General features: G+C 51.9%; 1 protein-coding gene across 1 annotated transcript in view; it reads right to left on the bottom strand.

The window, feature by feature from the left end:
* The window catches only part of ADCK1 (aarF domain containing kinase 1), a 105,868-nt gene that overhangs the window by 32,824 nt on the left and 47,526 nt on the right, over positions 1-25,518 (bottom strand). The window contains exon 5 of the mRNA XM_069465174.1: positions 4,353-4,511. Within this exon, the coding sequence (XP_069321275.1) occupies positions 4,353-4,511 (159 nt within the window). The remainder of the gene's footprint in view (positions 1-4,352; positions 4,512-25,518) is intronic.

The following is a 25,518-nucleotide window of genomic DNA, read 5'->3' as shown; positions in this document are numbered from 1 at the left end:
TGGCACTGCTGGGCAGAGGCAGGTTCCTGCCTGAGTCAGGAATGGCTGCTGGGAATTAGGAAGCCCAGGGATCCTCTGAGACTCCCGCTTCTCTCCTAGCTATGGCTGTTCCATAGCCCCTGACAGGTGCTCAAAAACGCAAGTTTCCAGGAGGATGCCCAGTGTCACTCAGCAGTCCTGCCGTCCCACTCTTCCATTGCACACAGCAGCTATTCCAACCTTCACCCCCCTCGAGCCTCCGATGCCACCTTCTACCCCCTCATTCTCAGCAGATGGTCTTGCCTACTACTTCCCAGAAAAAATAGAGGCTCTCAGGCCACTACACACTCCACTGCCCACTTTCCCTCCCCCTCTCCCCTCTGCCCCACACACCTGTCTGCACCCACCCCTACCACCTTCCTCTGGGCTCAAAACAAAGACTGAGCAAAGGCTAATGTTTCCAACTGTGTTCTTGGTGCCCAATCTCTTGAATCTCCTCCTAGATTTGATCTACCAATTACTTGTCTCTGCTGAACCCCCAAATACCTGCTTCGTTCCCTGTCAGCTACAAGCCTGCTCAAGTTTCCCCAGCACTTAATCCCATGCTCTGCTCTAACCACGACCCTAACTCTCCTCAGCCTTCTACAGCTCAACATTTAAAAACAGTATATTCTCCATCAAGGGTCTCTACTTCCTCGGGTCTTAATTCTCTTGCACCCCCTCAGGCCACTGTAGCTATTCTTCCTAACAATGCTAAATCACCAAATCCAAAATATCTTTCTCAGTGCTTTACTGATTTGATCTCCCATTTGACAATGTTGAGTAATTCTGGTAGAGCACATTTTCCAAAATGGCTGCAGCAATATCTCATCATTCTAATATGCTTCTAGAACCTTGCCACTCTGCCATTAAGAAACAGAGTCTATATCCTCACCTCTGAGCTAAGGGGCCTTTGTGACTGCTACATCCAATAGAGTAAGGAAGAAGTAATCCCATATGCCTTCCAAGGCTGGGTCATAAAACTGTGATATACTTTCAGCCTTACTCTCTTGGGACACCTGCTCTTACAACCCAGCCACCATGCTGTAAGGAAGCCCAAAGAGCCATGTAGAAGCTGACATGGAGGGAAACTAAGGCCCTGGCCCACAGCCCCAGTTGAGGTCCCGGACAACAGCCAGCACCAACTTGCCAGCCACGGGAATGAGCCACCTTGGAAGTGGCTCCTCCAGCCCCCAGTCAAGCTACCCCAGCTAGAGCTGCATAAAACAGATGAGTTTCTCTGCCAAGCCCTGGCCAAACTGCAGATTCACAAGCAAAACACATGATTTGTTTTAAGCCAGTAAGTTTTGAAGTGAGTCATTATGCAGCATTAGATAACTGACAACAGGGCTCTCTTCTTGAATGTTTTTTCACTGGAAGTAGCAGCATGACTCAATCAGGGTTATCCTCCAGCCTCTCTGACCATGCCTTCTTAGTCATGAATTTATCCTCATGGGCTCATACCTGAAACAGTGGTGTTCCTCATAGTTTATTCCTTGCCCTCTTTCTTCTTTTATAACCCTACATACCTCCTCTAAGTGATCTCAACTACTCCCCCAGATTTGGCTGCCATGAGTATCTTTGCTCTAAGTCCTGAATCTGTATTGCAGCCTGGACTCCAGATGGACAGGGAAAGCCTTATCCAAAACTATTGACAGCAGTATCTTACCCCCATGCTTGTACCACTACCCATGTCCCTTTGCTCTGAGATCCACCCCAACCCCCTTACTCTCATGAGAACCTACTTTTGCCAGGCTCCCGTGCTAATTTGCTTCCAGTGAAGTTTTGCCGGCTGATGGAATATCGGGGGACAGGAGAAGGTGAAAAAGACTCTGCCTCAAATAGCATCTGTGGCTCCAACTCCCAGGCGACAAGCCCCACATCTGTGATATGGCTCCCAGTGGACAAGCTCTCCATAGTCCCAACCTCTGCCAAGTGGTCCCAGCTCCTGGGCTTCAGAGAACCACATCACCTCTTTGTGTCTCCACCTGGAGAGTGGCAGTGGCTTCCTGTGTTGATGACCGTCTCACCACACCATCTGGCTTCTCAGCAATTCTGTCTCTTGTAAACCCAATTTTCTGTTTTAAATTCCCTCTGTTTGAAATACCTAGAGCAATTTCTTTTTTCCTGACTGAACCTTGTCTGATATCCGGTAGTCCACCCATAGCCAGGGTCTTGCTTCCCTGGGTTTCAGTCACCTGCAGTCAACTATGGCCTGAAAATAGCTGAGTACAATATTTTGAGAGAGAGAGAGAGAGAGAAAGAAAGACAGAGAGAGAGAGAGAGAGAGAGAGAGACCAAGACCACATTCACATTTTTTTTTTTTTTTTTTTGAGACAGAGTCTCCCTCTGTTGCTCAGGCTAGAGTGCAGTGGTGTCATGATAGCTCACTGTAGCCTCAAACTCCTGGGCTAAAGTGACCCTCCTGCCTCAGCCTCCCGAGTAGCTGGGACTATAGGCACGCACCACCACGCCCAGCTAATTTTTCTATTTTTTGTAGAGACAAGGTCTCGTTCTTGCTCAGGCTGGTCTCAAACTCCTGGCCTCAAGTGATCCTTCCGCCTTGGCCTTCTAAAGTGCCAGGATTATAGGTGTGAGCCACCACACCCAGCCCATATTACTTTTATTATAGCATATCGTTCTATTTTATTATTATTACTGTTGTTACTCTCTTGCTGTGCATAATTCATAAATTAAACTTTATCATAGGTATGTACATATAAGAAAAAACAGTATGTATAAGGTTCAGCACTATTCAAGGTCTGGGGCATCTTCTGGGGGTCTTAGAACATACCCTGTACTGATAAGGGGATACAACTGTACAGGGTGAAAGGCACCCAAACTTAAGTATTTAAGCCAGAAACCTAAGGTGCTGCAGTCTCCTCCTCGCTCATGACAGCACTCGCCCCCACCCCACATAAAGCAAGTCACGTGGTCCTGATGACTCCACCCCGAGCCCTGCATCTCCTCCACCCCCACCGCACTGCCTTGCTTCACATCATTGTTTCTCTCTCGGACCAATGCTGCAGCCACTCAATTAGTCTCCTGGCTACAGTCTTTCTGCCTTACGATACATCTTCCAGGCTGCCAACAGATTTGTATTTCTAGTGCACATCTGATCATGACAGTCCCCTGATTAAAATTCTTAAATGGTTCCCCACTGACTACGGGAGAAAATCAGATTTACTCAGGTCCCAAATATGCATTGAGCATTGCCTGTATATAACGTTCTACACCTTAGCTGGAACGGAAGGCCCTCCTGGTTCTGTCCTGCCTGCCTTCCCAGCCTCATCTCCAGCCACTCCCAGCTCATACCATCTGAACACCCTCTTCCTCTAGGACCCGGGCCTTCACACATGCTGGGCTGTCCTTCCCCTGCCCAGCTATGTCAGGAGTCACCTCCTCACTGCAGCCTCTGGGCACCCCCCATCCATCCAGACACAGTGGTCCATGGCACTCTGCAAACACCCCTTTGACAGAGCTCACGTCCCCACACTGTGACTGTTGACATACCTGTCTCATCTCCTAAATGGGGAGCTCTGTGAGATGAAGATGGAGCTCTCTCACTCACATGTCCCCAGCACCCACCTAGTGCCTGGTGCAGAAGAGACTCTCCATGTATGTGTCAAGTTTGGTTAAAGTGAGTTCAAAGAATAAACTACAATTCCACAGTGAGGAAAGGGAACAAAGGACAGGGAAAGAGAAAAGGAAGGAGAGGGACATGCTGGCATGTTAAACAGATTGCTGACCTTCCCATGTGGGGTGCTGGCTACTGCCCCAAGCAATGCCTGGCTCGCCCTCTTTCTCCCTTGCTCTGAGCATGGAGCTAGAAAAGTCCACTAGGGCATTTCCCATGGCCATTTTCAGGCAGGTAAGTACGTCCATTCAAAACAACCATCAGAAAAGCAAACCTATAATCTGCAAAAATATTTGTGATCTGAAAGTCATTTTTATACCCCTGTAGACCACATACTCCCTTTTGTTATAATTTAACAAGTTAAGATGTAACTTTGTATACCCCCAAGGAAATCACGTTTGGTTCATCTCATTTCTGCAACATTCCCGTGAGGTCCCCTCCCCCTCGGTCCCTGCAGCTGCTCAGAGTGTTCTGAGACCACCACAGGCAGTTTCCAGGGACAAGAACTGACAACCCCGCCATGGGGTCTTGTGATCACAGAGTTGCCATGACCCCTCCTCTGTGGTGGTCTCAGCTCTCCTCTCCCACTCTGCTGCTCAGAGGGCCACTCTCCACCCGCCAGCCTGAACCAGCGTCACTGGGGCTGCCAGGATCAGGGGCAATGTAGGCTGAGGACAAAGGAAGAAGGGGCTCTCACCTCCATCAGGAGAATGTCCTTCGAGCTCTGAGCCTGCACCTTTGGGTGCTGGACCTTCACGGCCACCGTCCGCCCGTCACGCAGCACCGCCTTGTGGACCTGGGCCAGGGAGGCTGCCCCCAGAGGGGTGTCATCGAAGCTCATGAACAAATCATGGATCTGCCAAGAGTGGAGGGAGGACAGAGCAGTTGAGACGATGACCCAATTCAGCAAGAGGGGTCCAGGAAGACGGGCCAGAGACAGGGCTGTCTGCTGCCCTCATGACAGATTTCTGCTTTATCAGTTGTGCACCAACCCAGGGCCTCGACTGGACCCTTGGCTGCCGTGGAGATTCTCACCAGGCACATACAGAAAGGAGGACAGAAGACGCTTGTAGCAGGCATGACCTCCTACGTGTGCATGCACGGGGGACTCCATCAAAAGCCAAAGAGTGCTGTCTGGAGTGTTCAGAGCTGAGTATCATCCACCCATTTAATTATCCACCATTGTGCCCCCTGGGTGGTCACACCTGACAATCCAGACTTAACAGAACACGGGCCCACAGCAGCCCAGGACAGGGATCAGACAGAAGATGCTCCAATCTCACCAACTGGGAAAGCTCAAGGAGCCCCGGACAGAGACTCCAGACCCAACAACCTGCCCCTCGTCCCTGCCCGAGCAGCAGCCTCAACATGGGTCCCCAAGCCCATCACGGCCCAGCCACCCTGAGAGATCCCAGGGTTGCAAGCCAGAGCCTTGCTTTGGGTCCTCACCTGCAGAGCCAGCCAAAGGGGACGGCAGGGGACCCTCCCCTGCCCTCTCTGTGCCTCACATTCTCTTTCTATGAAGTGGAAAATATATTCCTTACTCTTCCTTCTATTCCTCCCTGCTTCCCTCTTAGAAATGCCAAACCAATTCTCCTGAAGGAAAAATTCTTTCTGACTTGAGTGGTCGCACCTACCTACACGGTCCAGATATGAATATTCTACCAGACGGGAAGGAGCACCCAATGGCCTTTTTCAACAATGGCTGAAATCCTAATCCTCTCCATTGCTTTAAGCCCCTGTACAGCCTCACGACTGTGGAAAGTCCAGACGGTCGCACTGCACAGGCACAGATGTGTACGGATATAACAGTGCCATGCCTCCCTCCCGCCACCCCCCAGGCTCTCACACTGAGGCCTGTTCAGCCCTTGGTCCCCGCTTCCGCAGCAGCCCCTCTGCCCTGCCCTGCAGCCCCTCTCCTCGGATGTCAGAAGTCCCCACGGCCACCATCCCACCCTGTCTGCCAGGCTGCACCATCACCTTGCTAATCTCGCCTCATAAATCAGTCCCTCCAGCTCTGTCATCGTTTTTGGAACTTTCACTAATCTCCATCCCATTTATCAAACATCCTGCCCAGGCCAAGGGCCCGGGCCCCCTGGGGAAGAGCCTACGCTCCTCTGTCACGAGAGACAGATCTGGGTCTGGCTTCCTGTCCTGTGTCCTTCTCGCAGGAACCCCTCCCTGTGCCTGGTGCTCCCCGCTCCCCCACAACGCACGCACTTGTCTTTCCCTCCTTCCTGAGTTTGAGGCTCCCTAATGGCAAGATTCTTTCCTCACCCCAATCGCGCTGGCGCTGTCAGCACAAGAACCCTTTATCATGGGCCTGGCCTTGGGATGGGAGAACAACAGGACCACCACCCCTATAAATCCCACTAGAACATCGGCTCCAAGCAGGCAGGGGTTTTTGCTGTTCTGTTTACGGCTGAATTCCCTGCACCTAGAACAGGGCTAGAACTAGTTGGTGCCAAACAAATATTCATTGAATGACTGGATCCACTATTCTCTCCATTGGAGAAGAATTAAATCAACTTTCTCTTCCCTTTGAAATGGCTAGACCTTTCTGCTCCCATCCCACACTCCTACTAATCCAAAAACCTCAAATGTATAACTTTCCAAAATAGTAAAAGCACAGGTCATGTGTGAGATTTACCTGGATAGACTCCACCTGCTACTCCAAGGTGAGTGTGGGACCCTGGCCTGGCCAATCAGAACCCTGAAGACCTCTGATTGGTTCAGAGATGACACGTGACTCAACTGGTCCAATCAGACTCAACTGTTTTACTTTTGTTTGAACTACAGAAGAGATGCTTTCTTTCTGTTGAACTTGAACATAAAAATATAAGCCTGGAGTCGAGCTGCTGAGGGTCACATAATAGCAACAAAGAAGAAAGCAGAGCCTAGAGACAGAGGTAGTGAATCCTGGTCTCAGTGTCTGAGCCTCTTGATCTAGCCATGCCTGAGTACCCACCCCATAATTCCTTTGTTTGCGCAAGTCAGTTTAAGTTTTCTGTCACACACAACTGAAGGGGCTCTAACTGATACAGTGTGTTCTCAGGCCCCGGCGTGGATAAATGGGAGCAGCATAGGCATGGTGTCCTGCACCCCCAAAAGCCTCAGTGAGTATGAGTTCTATCCCATCCTCGCTCTGTTGCTGAGGCAGGGATCCCGGAGTAGAAGGGACGTAGACCTCCGGCAACGTTCCCTGATGTTACATAATGAGATCAACACTGAGTCCCTCTGGAAACCCTCTGGTATTTCCTGAAGGAGCAGAGCAGTAAGGAGAAGGTTTTCTGGGGCAGAGCTGTGAATTCAGACCCTCATCCTCCAGGTAGCCAGACGGGCCCAATCTTCCTGCTGCAAAGGGACTTGGGGGTCATCTGACCTCACTCCCAACCCCAAGTCTCTGCCTGGCTCCCAGGAACATCTGCTTACTGTCTGAGAAGGACAATCAGTCTTCAAACCAGTGTCATTGCAGGGACACTGCAGAGTCATTGCAACTGAAGAGTGACATGGCATCGCTAGGGCCATGTGGCAAGAGCAGCTGCCAAGAGCACCCCACAGAGAGGTGGGGGAAGGAAAGGGCCAAGATAAGCAGATCCTAATCTCCAGGGTGAAAGAAAGTCTGGCCCACCATACCCCCAGGGGACAGGAAGGGGGCCTCCCACAATTCCCTGCCCCCACCAGGGAATCAAGGGGGCCCTAAAATACTACCCAAGCCCAACAAGCAACTCAGCACCCTGAACAAGACCCAGCTGCGAGGACTTGCCCACATCCCCAGTTTTGCCAGTGGAAGCCAAGAGAGGCATGGGAAATGAGGGTGCACCACTCACGGGACACAGGGAACCTGCCAGGCAGGTGCCCACCCTGCCACCTCCCAGCGCCCCTGCAGCCATCCCGTCCCTCTCTATCAGGAGGCAAGTCACACGCCCACACCCTCCTGTGCTTAAGTGGGCACACACACATACACACACAATAATTGATTGCTCGTGGATGTTCCTAGCTGGCTTATAAAAAAGGTGATTAAAGATTGGTGCTGCAGCCTGTAATTAAATATGAATAAAGTATCTCTAAATGGAACCTTGATTCAAAGTGTTCAGTGGAAGTACTTTATGCTGATAGATGGTAAGGAAAAATAGATCCTGTCCCGAAAGCAGAATTATGCCCCCCATGCAGCTGAAACAAATGCCACCCCCCAACAATCAGGCCCCGTCCCCCAGCCCCCCCAGCAGAAATCATTAGCAGAAACAAACTGCAGCATTTGCAGTGATTAGGTTCAAGCAGGGCCCTCAGCTGCCTCCAGTCACTCGCAGAAACTGGTCTCCCTTTCTGAGGTTTTCTTTCCCGTTCCTTTTTTTCTCCCCTTTGGGTCTGGCGGCAAAATCAATTAAGTAAAACAATTGCATTTTAATATGACTAGTTATGTGCTTTTTAATTACTGCTGGCCCATGATTCGAATATATTGATGTCCGTATCTGGAAAAGGAAACGTAATCAGGAAAACAGTTTCTCTAGTTTGGGGGTGTGTGTGTGTGTGTGTGTGTGTCTGTGTGTGCACGATCACATGCACACACATGTATAAAGAAAAACCTCAGAGGGGTAAGAAGAAATGTGTCATCCCCTAGGGGCTTGGCAAATGGGGGGCAGTTAAGTCTTCAACAGTCTGGCTTCAGCTGGGGCCTGGGAATCGGGAAACCAAGTGACATCAAACCCGAATCCATGAGCAGAGTGAGAGATTCTCCCAAAGGTCAGGCATGCAGATTCCCACAAAGCCAGGTTACTGGGCAGCATGTGCAAATGCCACACTGAGCAGCCAGGCACTGGCCCCAAAATAAGGTGACAGGAAGTCAGGATCTTCTGGAGAAACCACACTAGGACCCTGGGGGAATTTCGCTTGGGGTGTCTTAGCCAGCCCCACCAGCATCTGCAGCCTAGCCAGCTCAGGCCCCCTCACGACAACAGGCCCACCAGTCACCGGCCAGGGGATGGCCTGGATTTTCCAAAATGGCCCAATTTCTAACATTCCAGCCTGCTGTCCCCATTACTCAGTCACATCAGGCCAATTGTGGTTTCAGAAACTACATTGCCATATCAATAATGCAACTCACAAACCCTGAACTGCCTGGCTCCAGATGCAGATAGGAGCCTGCATCAACGCAGGCAAGTCCAGGCCTAGATGCCAAGGCCACACAGTTCCCGCTTAGGAGCTGGGGAGACTGCCCAGGGCACCGGAGACAGAGCCAACCCGGGGCAGGTTACCATGGCATCAGCTGCAGCGGTCTCAAGATGTCCCACCCCACGTCTGGCTGGGTGCCAGCTGCCATCCACGGGAGCCTGGTGGGGAGAGAGACAAGCCTCCATCTGCGCTAATGGAAGTGCTGGAGTGGACCTTACCCACCCCCTCGGTGCCCCCAGCCTAAGGCTGACAAGATGGAGCTAGCTAGCGACAACTCTGCAAAACTCTGACACCTGCCTGGGCAGAAAACCCACTGCCACCTCTCCTGGTCCTCTGCCTGGACCCCAGCTCCTCCTCCTGGAGCCACTTCCCAGGGTTCTGCCCCAGGCATCCCTACACCACTTCAAGGTCATTTCTGAACCTTCCAAGGTGACACCTGAGAGTGATAGCAAATAAGTGGCACATGCACACTCATTTTAAAATATGTTCACAGTTTTTAAATACTCCTCCCTTTGAGAGGTGGAGCCTACTCCCCTCCCCTCGAGTGTGAGCTGGAATTAATGACCCACACGTAACAAATAGCATATAGAGGCAGTGGCAGTGTATGACCTCCAAGACTAAGTCATAAAAGGCACTGTGACATGCTCCTCACTCTCTCTCGGATTGCTTGCTCTGAGGAAGCAGGCTGCCATGTCATGAGGACACTCAAGCAGCCTGCAGAAAGGTCCGTGTGGTAAGGAACTGAGCTTCCTGCCAACAGTGAGCCATCTTGGAAGCAATCCTCCAGTCCCAGACAGGCTTCACGGGACCGCAGCCCTGGCCAACATGTTGACTGCAACCTCATCAGCGGCTCTCAGCCAGAATCATCCAGTGAATCACTCCCAAATTCCTGACCCATAGAAACTGTAAGACAACAAATGTTTGTTGTTTTAAGCCACAGAATTTTGGAAGGTAACTTGTTATGCGGCAAGAACTAACTAATACACCCCAAGCACAACCATGCCAGACATCACTAATCAGTCACAGCATCCATTCCTGCTGAGCTCAGATGATGCCTTGGAATCTCTCTCAACACAGTGCTCCAGGCAGCCACTACCAATTGATCAGAGTTAATATACGAAATGAAACCAATTTGCCATTCCTTAGCCTGCGCCAATTGGTCAATACACATTTACTGCAGGCCTGTCACGTGACAGAAACCATGTTAGGTACGTAGGCCAAAAACCAGATACAGTCTCTGGCCATGAGGAGACCTCAGAAGGCAACTGCCTCTCAGAAAAACACACCTGCATTTTAGCAGGACCTGCAAGAGACAATGCCTCCTGCCCATTGTGGCTTCACCCAGTCGGGAAGGGAATGTCTGGCAAGGTAAGAAGAGGAGAACTCCAGTGTGACCATGTCGACCCTGGACAATCAGAGGAGAGGACAGGCATCAAGTGTCTCTCTCCCTCCCCACTCCAAGTCTGGGCTTGGGCCCCCCTCAACAGCTGCCCTGTCTCCAGGTGGGAATACCCCCACCCTCAGCTGCCCACTCAGAGCAAATTATTATATTAAAAATAATAACAGCAATAACAGCTCGAGGACATGCAGACCTTGTCTTCCACGGAGTTTGTGTTCTTTCTGGGGTTCTGAAAGATCAAATTGTCAGTTCTGCAGAGCCATTAGCTGTTGCTACTGCCACGCTGGGAAGAAAATGAAGGGCCGGCAGCAGAACCTGAGGCCCTCTTGACAAGAACCCAGCCCAGAAATTACCAAACTGCGTTCCCGCATGGAGGCTGGCACAATGCTCAACCCTTACCCATTGCTGAGGAGCCTCCGAGCACAGGTAATCGTCCACCTGGCTCTGCCAACAGCATCACAGGTCAGACCAAGCTTCTTTCCTCCCACACGATGGTGCCCAGCAGCTGACAGGTAGGGAGGCAAGGAGCCTGGGGCAGCCACGCTGCAGGACGGTCATGGGCGGGCTCCCCAGGACGCGCTTGACAGCTGGTCAGGACAGCTGGGGCTGAGAGGCTGGAGGGCATGATGATTCCAATGCGCGCTCTGGGTCACGCTGCCCAGGCACAAATCCTGGCTCCACAGTGCACCAGCTTGGGCAAGTTACATAACTCCTCTGTGCCTCAGTTTCCTTATCTGTAAAATGGTTATTTTAATACTGGTCTCATAGGGTTGTACGAGAACACACACAGAGGGTCTAGAATAGAGACTATAGTAGCCCCTCAATAACTGTGGCAGAAGAATGGGTCCCTTCAGTGAAGAAGGCAGGGGTGTATGACGAAGAGTACCCCACCTTGAGTCAGCAACTCCAGCCTCTCAGTCCCACCCTGTCAGGGGGCATAAGCCCCCATCCTTGTGTCCCCACAGACTGCAATGACCTCCTAATTAGCCCACCCCACCTCCTCCCATCCATCCTCCACATCTAGCTAGGGTTAGTTTTGCAAATATAAGTTGACCATGTCACTTCTCTCTGTTTAAGTCACTTCACCAGCTTCCAGGGGTCAAAACCCTAATCAGGACCCACAGGGCCTCACCCTGCCTACTTCTCCTTCTCCACCCTCCTCCCTCTGCTCCAACCAGATGGCCTCTCTCAGCCATCAGCACACTCATCCCTATCCACCACAGGGCCTTCGCCCAGGCAGTCCGCTCTGTCCAGAAGGCTCCTCATCCCCCATTCATCTTTACATCACAGCTCAACTGTCACCTCCTCAGAGAAGCCTCCCCCGCGTACCTTCTCTGAGTTTGCGTGCCCTCCTCAAGAGCAATTGCCTCCATTTATATTTGCTTATTTGATCTCCTCTTTCCTTCCAGACTACAGACTTCTGTTTTTGCTCAGCACTGTACCTAAAGCGCCTGACACATAATTGGTACTCAGTATTTCCTAACAAATGAATGGAGCTGAGGTTGGATTTTCCCTGTCCTTTCCATACAGAGGGACTTTGAGCCTCCCGGCCGATCCAACGGAGCTGAAACACCTCCCAGAGCCTCCTTGGTGCTGGGCACCTCGAGAGCTGTGGGTGAAGGGACTCTATGGAAATGTTGTGATAATAATGATTAATAAAAAGCAGATAAACACCCAGTGTGGCTGGCCAGCCTGGGGAGCCATCCATTAGAGCTGTCATTCATTAGGGGTGGGGGAGGGGGCAGTCCAATCACATCTCCTCAGTTTAAGCAAACCTTCTGTAAATTGTAGGCTGCAGGCACTGACATTTGATAAATTATTCTTCATAATCCACCGTTGGCCGCCATAAATCTAATCTTTCAGCAGTCCCCATCTTAATAACTCCTATAGCCTCACAGGGTGACATGTCAATGTCCCTGCCTGGGACAGAGATCTCTGGGGTAAGAGAGACCAGAGATCCTGGACAGAGAGCAGGAAGAACTGGAGAATCCCACAGCCGCGGCCCGGCCTAGGCAGGTATCCACTGGATGATCAGAATACAGAGGCAACGAGCCGCCCTCGGAGCCATGCTGGGAGGCCAAGTGCTCACACCCCACCCAGCACAGGGCCGAGAGAGAGCTCATGCCGGGAGCTTAGACAAGGGTAGGCAAGCTGAGTTCTACACCCTCCACGGCAGGCCTGCCCATGGGAGGGCTTACCACCTCCTCCCTGAATTTGAGCTTGGGTCGGTGTAAGGGAATGCCAGGACATCTTTACTCTGCAGGGACTGGGTGCTCAACCATGGGCAATTCCTTCTACTTGCATAATGTTTGTTGCCTTCAAAGCGCTTTTACGTAATTCTCAACCCTCTCTCGAGGTTAGGTAGAGGAGATGTTATTGCCTCCATTCTGTGGAGAACACATTCGCTAAAGGTCTTCATTTATTCATCCAACAAACGTTTACTGAATGACCAATACATGCAGGTCACTGTGCCAGTCACTGGGCAGTAGACAAGGAGAGGGTCCAAACTGGGCACAAGCACCATCCTCTGGAGTTGCTACTGCAACCTAAAGTCCAGGGAGGGAGACAGAAATTAACCAAGTAATCACAAATAAAAGTAAGATGGCCAATTCTGGTAAGTGTGATGAAGAGAGAGCTGATACCATAAGAGCCACGTTCAGGGCTTGAACCCGGACAAGAGGGCAGGGAGGGCTTCTTTGAGAAGGTGACCAGGACCTGAGATCTGAAGGATGAGGAACCAGTTAACTAGCTAAAGAAAGGAAGGAGACCCTTCCAGACAGAGGGAACAGCATGTGTGAACCACGAATAAGGGGAATGAGATGCAGCAACAGGAGAAAGCTGGAAATGCAAAGGCCAGCAACTCCAAACCAGAATCCAGGCAGACATGGGCTCCTGGTCTCCCTCCTGGGAAGGGGTCCTCACCCACAGCTCCTGCACACTGAGGAGAAAGCTGGGCAGCAAGGGCTCACACTCATTTCTGACGAGGCCCACCAATTCTAAAACCTGATGGGCTCACCACCACACAACCCGAAATGCCTTTTCCAACAACCTTCACATGTTCCTACACCCAAAAGTACAGGAAGAGAGCAAATAAAGCACAGTATCCTTTGCTTATGGTGTCAGGACAGACCTCCTTAGCCTCAGGAGGTAGCAGAATGCTGCACGGCAAGCATAGCCTAAGCTGTGTCCCCATGCCTCAGAGCCAGAGTTCAGGAACCAGAGCCCTCTGTACACCTAAGTATGTTTCACCCAGTGAGAGTTTTCTAGACTCACTTTACATGTGATAGCAGCAATGCCCAGGAATTTTAAAGGAAGGTAAACCCAGACTCCATGGATCTACTGGGAAGACCAAGCCCATACTTGCGGGGAACCACACACACACTACTGGCTCACCCCAGCAAAGCAGAGCAGTGATTAAAAACGCCATCTCCGGGGTCAGCGACCCTCTCTGCCAAGGTCGGGCTGTTTTATCGGGACACAGCATGCCCACTCATTTATGCATGTCTGCAGCTGCTCTCCTGCTGCAACAGCAAAGGTAAGCAGTTGCAACAGAAACCATGCAGCCTGCAACACCTAAAAGATTCACTATCTAGCCCTGCAGTAGGCAGAAAAATGGCCCCTCAAAGATGTCCATGTCCCAGTCCCCCAAAGCTGTGAATGTTACATGGCAAGGGAGACTATGCAGGTGTGATGAGGTTAAGGCTCTTGAGATGGGAGAGTATCCTGGACCACAAAGGTGGGCCCAATGGAATCACAAGGTCCTTACAAGAGAGAGGAAGGAGGGTCAGAATTAGAAAAGGTGACACAATGGCAGAGGCAGAGGAGAGAGGGTGAGGGAGAGAGGGATCGGAAGATGCTACACTGCTGGTTGTGAGGATGGAGGAACGCAGGCAGTCTCTAGAAGCTGGAAAAGCCAAGAAAAGAGATTCTCCCCCAGAGCCTCTAGAAGGAACAGAGCCTGGCCAACACCTTAACTCTAGGACTTCTGACCTGCGGAACAGTAAGATGATAAATGTGTATTTATTTATTTATTTATTTTTTTTTTTTTTGAGACAGAGTCTCACTCTGTTGCCCGGGCTAGAGTGAGTGCCGTGGCATCAGTCTAGCTCACAGCAACCTCAAACTCCTGGGCTTAAGTGATCCTACTGCCTCAGCCTCCCGAGTAGCTGGGACTACAGGCATGCGCCACCATGCCCGGCTAATTTTTTGTATATATATATTTTAGTTGTCCATATAATTTCTTTCTATTTTTAGTAGAGACGGGGTCTCACTCTTGCTCAGGCTGGTCTCGAACTCCTGACCTTGAGCGATCCACCCGCCTCGGCCTCCCAGAGTGCTAGGATTACAGGCGTGAGCCACCGCGCCCGGCCTAAATGTGTATTTATTGAAGCCACTAAATTTGTGGTAATTTGTTGCAGCAGCCACAGGAGCTGAACACAGGCCCTTTACAAAGTTTGCCGGCTCCCGATAGAGCATTAGTGACTCAGAAGTCAGTTTTTAGTCTCTTGCTGTATTTCCCAGCGCAGTGGTAGGGCTGGAAAGCTGGGGAACAAGACAGGGGAACAGAGGCCAAGCATGAACCCCAAAAGGTGGGACCAGGAAGGGGTACATCACAGCTTCCTAGTTCCACCGCGCCGAGTGAACCAGTCCATTTCCCCTCCCAGGACAAGGGGTCCTCTGCTCCTGGGCTGCCTCCTAAACGTTACTCCTTCCCAGCCCCTGCGCCAGATGCTAAAACCTCTGGGCTGAAATGATGCTTTCCTCTCAGCCCAGTTTCCTCTGCAACTTCACCCGCAAGTTCCAGTCCTCAGGTCTCACGCCAAAGACGGAGGCGCAGTGGGGCCCACGAGAGACTTCTCATCACCACGAGGACTTCAGGGTTGATTTGCAGGCGCAGCTCCAGCTGTCAGAGGAAGAGCCTCTGCTTCCAGAAACCCAGTTATAGAGAAACACACACACCGCCTAAAGATCTCATTAGATCAGGGAGGATTTTTTTTTCATTATCTAGAAATCAGGGACTTTAGCTTATTCAGCCTCTCAATGCTGAACCCCAAACGGCTCAGGCCTGTGCAGACCCACTGGCCTTCTGACCACCAACCCATCCCTCCCACTCTCAGGAAAAGGGGGCGACTGCAAATCCCAGCCCTATAGGAGATTCCTTCCCCAAACTGTTAGCAGGACAGCCTGCTCTCTCACACACACACACACAGGCACACTGCTCCTCCCCATCCCCTTCAGCGCTGTGGACAGCCCTAAGGGGGTCCCCTCTGTCCATGCAGACCTTGGGAGTAGCCTCTCCATCTCCCTCAGCCCTCCCCACTTAATTCATCCCAACTCCCGTTGAGTTAGTCTCCAAAACATGTTAGTCTACTCCTCTCCACCTCCCCGACTGAGGTCCAAGCCACCGTCACCTCTTGTCTGGGCAACCATAACAGCCTCGTTAACTGGCCTTCTGGTGAGTTCTACTCCTGTCCCCTACACCGGCCTTGATCTCCTTAGAGGCCCAGCTGAACTCTCCAGCCTCATCTTTCAGGGTCTCTGTCTGCGCTGCTACCACAGCCCCTTCTCACCCCTGGTCAGACCCAACCTCCTTCCCACCCAAGACCTCTGCATTCTCATTCTCTCTGTCCTGCCCTCCTGTCCCTTAACTACCCTCTGGCCTCAGCTTCAACACCCCCATCCCCTCTCCTTACTCAGAACACCCTAGACTTTTTCCCAGGGCATTTATCACAAGAGTCATTAAAGCTTAATTTTTCTGGTCACTCATTTAACAGTGGACATTCCCCTATAACTAGGTCACAGTGCCCTGATGGCAACTTGTTCACCCACGTAATCCCCGGGGCCAGCACACAGAGGTTCAGCCAATACCTGCCGGTCAATAAATGAACACACAAATGATTGGTGAAGCCCAGAAGGGAGAGCGGCTGCCCAGAGTCCACACACACAGGACCCCCCACCTGTGGGCACCCTAGCCGTCCAGCCCAGCACCTGCCCCGCCCCAGCCAAAGTGGCACAGGCCTCCCTAGTCTGGCTCATGGTTCAGATCCTGCTGAGGTGACAGCAGCAGGGATGACATCCTCAGCTCTTCCCACTCCCAAAGCCCCTCTCCTGCCCTTCTGCCTCTGCTCATCTTGACCACACTAGTCCTGCTCGAGTCTCACCTCCCCCAGAAAGCCCTATTCACTCCTCTCTACGACCCTATTTGTGGTTCCAAGAACTCCTAAAAGCTGTAGCCCACACCCCAGAAAACTTTCTCACTTGTCCTAACCTCTTAAGTTATGACTATAGCTCACTGGTGCCTAAAACATAAGCTCCTCGGAGATGGCAGAGCTGTTGTGATGAGTCCACAAGCAACTCATGTAAAGCAGCCCACGCAGTCCCTTCCTCCAGCTCTCCACCCTCTTTGTAGCCCATGGAGAGAGTTCTGCACTCTGAGTAAGGGTACGAGGGTGGGAGGATGGGCTAGTCCCACCTCTGCCACCAACCAGCTGTGGGGCCTTAGAGAAGTCCCCTCACTGTTTGTGGGTCTTAGTTCCTGACTTGTAACAGCAGTGTTAGACTGCTTCACCCCTGTTAGCCTTTCTAATTCCATGATCCTATAACTCTCACCTTTCATCCTACACTCCCCTAATTGTGCCCCAGCCCTATATCAGCCAACCCTTACACATGTATGTGCGTACACACACACACACACACACACACACGTCTGCCTTTCTACCTGGAGTCAGGCTCCCCTCCCTGGTTAGAGACACACACACGCACCAGGAGTCACTGTGGCTTCCCTTCCAGAGTGGCTCAGGCAAGGCCACCGACGGACTCCCCTTGACACAGGGCCTCCGTGGCATAGATCACCGAGGTAGCCTGGCCTGGGAAATGGGCTTGTTCCTGAAGCTCCATGAATAAAGAAGCAGGCACAGCTGGCCTATTCATAATCAGCATAAAAAATTGATTAGCCCTTTCCAGATTAAACATTATTGTTTCAACGGAGAACATAAATCAGCTAGACATGGAGGGCTCGCCTCCCTCTGCGGCCAAGCAGCAGCAGGTGGGAGGTGAGTGGAGAGAGCAGGAGGGCAGCCCCCTCCTCACCCTGCTGGCAGGGAAGGGCTCCCTCATGGCCAGCCACAGCCTCACTGCCACTTACTTAAGCACCTCCTCAGTCATCATCTGATTGGCCTTTGAGGCAACATAGATCAGGGCAGACGGCAAGAGAGCAGACTGCTGTGAGGTCCGGGAAAGGTGTCCGCCCCACCTGGCCTCACAGATCCATCAGTGTAGCCTTGAACCTGGGCCATCTCCTGGGCTACTCGCCTCCCTGAAGCAGCCTGTGTGTCTTGTCTCTGGAGTCAATGACACTCGGACTCAGTTGCTGGCTCAGCCCCTGTCCTGCTGTGTGATTCTGAGTAAGTTACCTAACACTTCTGAGTCTCAGATTCTACACCTGGAAACAACGGGAAGCGGATACCCAGCTCGCTGAGCTGTTGCAAGGACTACCTGAAAACATCCAGTGCTTGGGATGGAGGAAACATAAATATTCAACTTGACCCTCTGGGGGGCCCCATCCGCATGCCCCGCCTCCCATTCTGGAACACCCAGAAGCTGTCAGCTGTTAAAACGAGAAACCGAGAACCGTTGCGAAAAGCACAGGGCTCCTCACCGAGCACGGAACGCAGGAGGCGTTCAAGTCAGGCATGTGACTCTCTTGCCTCGGTTTCCACCTCTGTGAAACAGGAATAATGATAACAGTACTCGCCCTCACAGGGCAGCTGTGCAGCTTCAGGCCTCTCCTCCAGCCCTCGCTGGAACCTCCAGGATTTGCATCGGTGCGCAGGGCCCCTTCCCCACAGTCTCAGCAGGTGACAGCCCCAGGCCTTCTGAAGTTAGGAAGTTGGTGCATAAAAATTCTACCTTCTCCCTTGGCCCTCAGTGGGTAATTCTAAGCCAGCGTATTTGGCACCATTTCCCAGCTTCTCCACAGGACTGAGCTTCCTTCCCTCACGGTGGCAGCCAGGTTCGGAGCACAGTGTCCAGCTGTCCCCTCCTCCCTGAACACGGCCCCACTTCCCTCTGGCAGCACCTGAGAGTCCCACAAACCCACCTTCACTCAAATTCTTGTCCTGGAGGCTGCTTTCGGGAAAGCCCAGACTGGGACAAGCACCTGTCACTCAGCAAGCATTTGGTCAAGGTTGGCAATGAGTTTCCCTGCAAGACGGGGCGGGTCTGAGACCTCCCCACCAAATCATCCCTTCTACTCAGGGTGTCACCAGGAGCGACAATCCGCTGGCTCACAAGGAGACAGGAAGGAGGCGTCAGAAACCACTGCAATCACACCCGCCCTGCCCACACCACCAACCCCAGTCCCGAGTAGCCTGCGGTAGGAGACCCACTGCCCTGCCACCTGGGGAGGGGAAGGAAGGCCACAAGTTCCAGAAGGCATGGGGTCAGCTGCCAGGACAGCTCCTTTGAGAGCCAAGGCATCTGTCCTCTAGCTTGTGTCCTCCTGACTCACTGCCCAGCCTGGGACCATCATGCTCTGGGCTCCACAGGGGATGGTGAGAGGGGAGAAACTGGCCCTGTCCCAGCTCAGGGAGACAGCTAAAAAGGCCCCACAGGGAGAGCTCACCTTTGCCAGATATGGATGATGGGAAGCACCTCCTTACAGAGCTACTGCCTCGGGCCCCTCCGTCCATCCTGCACTGTCGGCTGGCTCTGCCTAAAATGCCTCTTTCTCAGTCACGGGGACTTTTACGTGCACACACAATATTAGCTGATTTGATTCCATTTGACTTCTAAGCCCTGGGGCCTAAGTAAAGTAAAGCAACCCCCTAAAACTTGCCCCACCAAGGGCCAATGCCTATGGCCCACTTTAATGTCCTCCACAAACCAGGCCTTCCTCGTGGCTGGCAGCTGCATAGCAGAAGGGGTGGGGATGTAGTCATCAGAGTTCAAATCCCGGTTCTGCTTCTTACTAGCCACGTGACTGTGGCCATTGCTAACCTCTCGGGACCTCTGTTTCCTCACATGGAAAACCAGAATGGCAAAATCTACCAGCCTTGCAGAATCACTGTAAGGATTAGGGACAATATCTGTACACATCCAGCCAACGTGTACTACATGGCAAACACTCTATAAATAGAAACAACATGCTATTAGCCACTAACATGAATGTCTCCAGTTTGTCTTCCTTTACCCATCTTTATGCCTTGTCTGCCTGTGTGCTGCTTCCCACCCCAACTCTGACCTGGGGCTTTAACTAAGAGGACAACATCTTCGCAAGGCCCCAGCTCCCCGGCCACAGAGACTGGCCTGGGCACAGGCTCCTGCTCCAAGCTGGACAGCCACAGGCTTTTACACACACCCTCTGGCCACAGTGATTGGTCTGAGAACTGTACACCTGTGTTGGTGTCCCAGAGCTGCCACAACAAATGACTACAAACTGGGTGGCTTAAAACAACAGAAAGGTATTGTCTTGCAGTTTGCGGGGCTAGAAGTCTAAAATGAAGGTGTTGGCAGGACCATGCCCCCTCTGAAGGCTCTGGGGGAGAATGCTCCCTTGCCTCTTCCTAACTTCTGGGGATTGCCAGCAACCTTTGGAGTTCCTTGGTTTGTAGCTGCATCACTCAAATCTCTGCCTTGGTTGTCACATGGCCTTCTCATAAGCACACCAGTCACTGGATTTAGGGCCCACTCTATTCCAGCATAACTGCATCTTGACTCAGCTAATTACACCTGCAAAGATCTTATTTTACATTCTGAGATTCCGGCTGGACATAAATTTGGGGGTGGGGAGGGAAGAGGACATCATTTAACCCAATACAACATCAGACTTAGGCTAAGCCAATCAGAATCCTGATCTGGAGTTTTATAGAATGAAATTGGGAGCAGGGTCAGTCCCTCCTGGGGGCGAAGCTGGGGAAAAATGAGGCTGAGCTTCCAGTGGCAGCTGGCGTGGACGGAACCAACTGTGAATGAAGCTGCCCTACAGAAAGAAGGTCAGGGGAGAGATACAGCATCCTGGAAGAGCACTCCAAGACTCCCCTCCACCCAACGCTGTCTAAGCTGGAACACACCTGCCTTTTTGCCTCAGCTGGTTCAAGTTGCGGTTATGATCCTTACAACCACAAAAGACCTAATGTACTCATCTATCGTGGGTTGAACTATGTCTCCCAAATATTCATATGATGAAGTCGTAGCCCCCAGTACCTCAGAATGAGACCTTATTTGGAAACAGGGTCACTGCAGATGTAATTAGTTAAGAAGAGCTCATGCTGGAGTAGGGCAAAGTCATAACCCAACAGGACCATGCCCTTATAAAATGGGGAAATCTGGACACAGAGCCAGACACACACACACAGAACACCACGTGAAGATGGGGACAGAGATGGGTGATGCTTCTACAAGCCAAGGAACACCAAAGACTGCCAGGGAACCACCAGAAGCCTGGAGAGGCCTGGGACAGATTCTCCCTCGCAGCCCTCAGAAGGAGCCAACCCTGCTGATACCCTGATCTCAGACTTCTGGCCTCCAGAACTGTGAGACAATAAAGTTCTGTTGTTTAAGCCGCCGGTTTGTGGCCAGCCCTAACAAACTAACACATCATCCATCCAAAGTTCCCTGCCACTCACTCCAGCCCAGCTGGCCTGCTCTCTGGGCACCGAGCGACCCGTGTCCACCACTCACCGCCACACTGCCAACCTCGCATGCCCTGGGACCTCCCCTCTTCAAATCTTACTCATTCTCCAAGGGCCAGTTCAAAGCCCACCTCCCCCAGGAACCCGCCTCTGAACTTCCCCTGAACTTTCAATCCATCAGCCCCACAGCTGAGTGCTTAATTGTGCTCTAATTACTCCCTCTGTGCATGGTGCTGTCTGCGTGGCTTTGGAGGGAGGGGCATGGCCTTGACATTTGCTATATCCCCCACTGTGCTGGCAGCACAGAGGTAAGAACGCATCAGTTGCTCAACAAATCTGTGTTCTCTGAGTGAGCAAACCAACAGGTGGTGGGTCCACCTTCCTGAGGTGAGCGAATGGGGCTGCCGTGAGCTGAGGCCCTTTACCTGCAGGAAGAGCGTGTGGAACACTGCAGATACCCCAGCTGACCAGAGGGCTTGGGGGCTGCCCTGAGCAGTGGATCCCAAAGAGGGGGAAGCACCCCAAGCATGGCTTGTGGACTAAGGGTGACTGGTGAGCCCTTAGTGTAACAGCCCCAAGCCACTCACAGAAGGACATAAAGAACACTCTAGAATCCTATCACCATGAGGGATAGACTTATTGAAAACATGGCTTACCTGAAGTCCACTGGAAACCACAAGATCTCAGGGACGAGGAAGGCTACTCGAGGGCCTTGGCTTTCCCTGACAGCAAAGCCAGCCTGATTCCGAGTGCTGGACACTAAGCTTCCACCCTGGGACACAACCATCCTGGATCAGGGATTAGGACACCTGGGTTCTAACCCTGTTTCTACCATCAACCAGTTGTGCACTTAGGAGTGACTTCCCCTCTTTGAGCCTCAGTTTCCTCACCTGTAAGATGCAGGGATTGCAGTAGATGATTTCTAAACCCTTCCAACCTGTGAGTTAGAGATTCTCCCAGGTAACTTTTGTCTAAAGCACTTGCCACTGAACAACAGAAGATGAACAAACAGAGTCAGCATTTGTTGAACCCCAGGAAGATCCAGGCACTAGGTGAGGTCCCGGATATATGTAATATGAGGGTTCTGTTCTCACTGCCAAATTTCATCCTCACAATGACCCTACACATAATAAGCACAGCTAACAGTCACTGGCGCTTACCACACCGCAGGCGCTGCACTCTAGAGCAGTCATAGCTCTCAGTGCTCACCATGGCCCTATTAGTGGGAGGGTTCTGTCATCATCCTGTTCACAGACGAGGAAACCAAGACCCAACAGGATCATAAAACCCACCCAAGATGACACAGAATGTGGTGGCATTAGGGATTCAAGCCAGGCTGACTCCAAAGCCTATTCTAATAACCCGGATGCCATACTGACCCAGCAGTGATCCTTTTGCTCCTGCTAGAAGCCAGAGCCTGCCCTTGCCCTCGGCTGGTGGTTTAAACAGTCCCAGATGTACCCTCCCTTGGCTCTCACAGGCTCCTACAGGAATGCCCCAGGGACAAGAGAACCAACAACAGAGGCAGAGCTGGCCACTGGAGGGCTCCAGGCCCCGTAACGCCCCGGGGCCTCAGCCATAATGCCCTGAGTCAGACGGAGTGTCTAGGTTCATGTAAGAATCCATTATTAAGCACCTTTTGTGTGCAGGCCCTGGGCAGGGTGCAAGGGAACCCTAAGATAAGTGGAAGGAGACTTGCCAGCCCGAGGGCATAAGCCTGGCACTGAGATGACCACACAGCCAGGCTGAAGTGTGAGAACACCTATGAGTCCAAACCACGGGCCCTGGGTCCACAAGAGAGTATTTCAACCTGGCCAGGGGGGCCGTGAAGGCTTCAGAAGGACAGAGGCATTCGAAGTAGTTCTGCAATCCAAGTCAACAACATTTGCTAACACCTACTATGTGCAAAGGCCACGCTGGGCCCTGCGGAGGATTCAAGTCTGGGAAATAACCAAGAAATAACTGCATAAGAGCTTCAGTAGGAGACAGGAAGTATCCTGGGGAGACACAACAGAGTTGGGAATCCTGACTGGAGGTGCGAGAAAAGACGAAGGAAGAAAATTTCACTAGAAACTGGACCTCGGTTTCCCATCTGTAAAATAAGGTCAATAACAGCATCTACCTCCTAGGGTCATAAGTGAGGTGATCCACGTGAAACCTTCTAAAACAGTGCCTGGCCCCCGGCAAGCATTCAGAGTGTGCGTGCGTGTATCTGGTGGTGGCGGTGCTGGTTGTTAGACCTGGAGTCTAAAGGATGAGAAGGAGCCCAGGGAGAGAACAGGGTGGACCGGGGAAAGTCCTGGGCATGCACCTGCAGGTCCGCGGAGGTCCCCAGGAGGGCCAGGTGGAGCCGTGTGAACCGTGGAGAAGCTGAGGAGGTGGAAGGCACACAGGAGCAGCTCCTGCTTTGCGCACTGCGGGGCTTGATTCCATGGGCACAAGAGAGATGTAGCCTGAGCTGCGTAAGATACATCTGGAAGCTGTGAAATAAATGGACTGAAGGTGCCTCAGAGACTGGAGTGGGCCCCACAGGGGAGACTCGCAGGCCAGGAGTGGGGCACAGGCGTGGGGGAGGGCAGCAGCTTCGGGGGGAGGCCGGGCCAGGAGGGGAAGGACCGGCCAGGGCCACGCCACCTGCCTCTCCCTCGGTGACTAACAGCAGGCCATCCGTCCCGCTGACAGTAATGGTTCCCACCATCCATCTCCCTCTTGTTAAATTGCCGTTTTATGGCCAAAATCTCTCTCATAATTGATAAAAATCTCCTTTTAACGTCAGCATTATTGGGAGGAAAATGTTTTTTTATCTTCATTATGTTTTTAATACAAATGTATTTGTTATTGAGAGCTGCTGGGAAAGCAGGACGAGGCCGAGCTGGGAGGGGGTATCTCTGTCCCTGGTCCCCCACCCTGGCCTCCCGGTACATGGCTTCGCAGCCACCAGATCCTTCTGTTCCATTCCCAGAATACTCACTTGATGGCCTTCTTGGGGACAGTCTGGGGAGACAAAGAAACCCAGATGCTTGAACAAACAAAGGTTGTGCTCAGGACCAGGAGAGGCAGATCCAAAGACAGCTAAAGACATCCAGGTGTCCTCAGAGGTGGCGTCAGGCCAGTGAAGCAGCCTGCAGGGCGGTACAGGGTAAGCTGACCTCCGCCGGGCGCTGCCAGTGGGAGAACAGGGCCAGGGCTCCAGAGGGCAGAGACCCCCGGGGTTCACACAGTTCCTGGCACAGAGGAGGTGCTCAACAAATACGCATAAGCAAATAACAGCAGGACAGGGAGAAGCTGGATTGGCATGGGAAAGAAGGCGGCAAAGAATACGGGAGGCTGGGGGCATCTATCCCCAGCGGGGCTGCAGGCCCACAGGTGGACTTGGCCCTCAGGGTAGGAGGGGCTCCCTTGGCACTCCAGGATATGCCCACCCGTACATACACCCCACACTCTGCTCCACCAGGACACTGTAAGGGAAGCTGAGTCCAGCTGCCACCTTGCAAGTGAGGAGGGATGGAGGTGGGTCCTGAATACAGCACGGCCACAAACCCCATGACCCTGGGCTCCTGTGGCTCCTCCTTGGCAGCAGCCAGACTTCTTCCTCCAACTTCCTCCCCCCAGCAATGGAATTAGCCCTCTTAAGAGCACAAAAGTCAGAGTCCCTATCCCTAACCCAGAGGAAATGCTGCCAAAGGGCCTTGGGAAGCTGCAATTAACAATGACTAGCCAAGCAGCCCCCACGGTGGGGGACAGTGTGCTGGACACCCAGGCTCTCCACATGCAGCCTACAGGGATTTCTAACAGCAGGAGGGAAGGAGCCGACCAATGGATAAGATGCCGGGCACTGATCAGGAGGGGAAGAGAAAGGAAGATTATTCTAGAAAAATAGAATAGTCATGTGCCGCATAACAACATTTCAGTAGTCAATGATGGACCACATATACCACAGTGGTCCCATAAGATAATACTGTTATTTTTACTGTACCTTTTCTATGTGTAGATATGTTTAGATATACAAACACCATTGTGTTACACTTGCCTATAGTATTCAGTACAGTAACATGCCACACAGCTCTGTAGCCTAGGCACGCAGTAGGCCATACTACCCAGGTCTGTGTCAGTTACACTCTATGACGCCTGCACCGTGATGAAATCAACTAATGACGCATTTCTCAGAATGTATCCTCATCATTAAGCAACGCGTGATTGTATATGGGACAAAGAGCTGAACCAGATATTAGAAAACCTCATTAAAGGCCCAACTATGCAATTTATGTCTCCCAGAACCAAGGAACCCAAGTTCTTTGCTCACATAAAGCAACCAGGACAAGGCACAGAAATAATAACTAATGTTTACTGGCCCTTTGCCCCGTGCCAGGGCTGCTCTAAGGGCTCCACATTCACCAACTCAGCCCATCCTTACAGCAAGCCCACGTGGCAGGTACTGTTACCATCTCAACTTTACAGATGAGCACACTGAGGGACAGAGAGGGTAAGTAACGTCCCAAGGGCACAAAGCTAATAAACCAACAGGCAGTTTGGCTCCTGCCCACCTCAAAGGCTCAATATGAAGCTGAGACGTCCTATTAAAGCAGGACTGAGGGCACAAATATATAGTCCTGGCCAAGGGCCACATGGGGAATTGTGATGGTTAATTTTATGTGTCAACC

This window comes from Eulemur rufifrons, chromosome 2 (assembly GCF_041146395.1).
Source record: "Eulemur rufifrons isolate Redbay chromosome 2, OSU_ERuf_1, whole genome shotgun sequence".
NCBI lineage: Eukaryota > Metazoa > Chordata > Mammalia > Primates > Lemuridae > Eulemur > Eulemur rufifrons.
The sequence above is the reverse complement of the archived record's forward strand: the minus strand, read 5'-3'. Positions and strand labels throughout refer to the sequence as shown.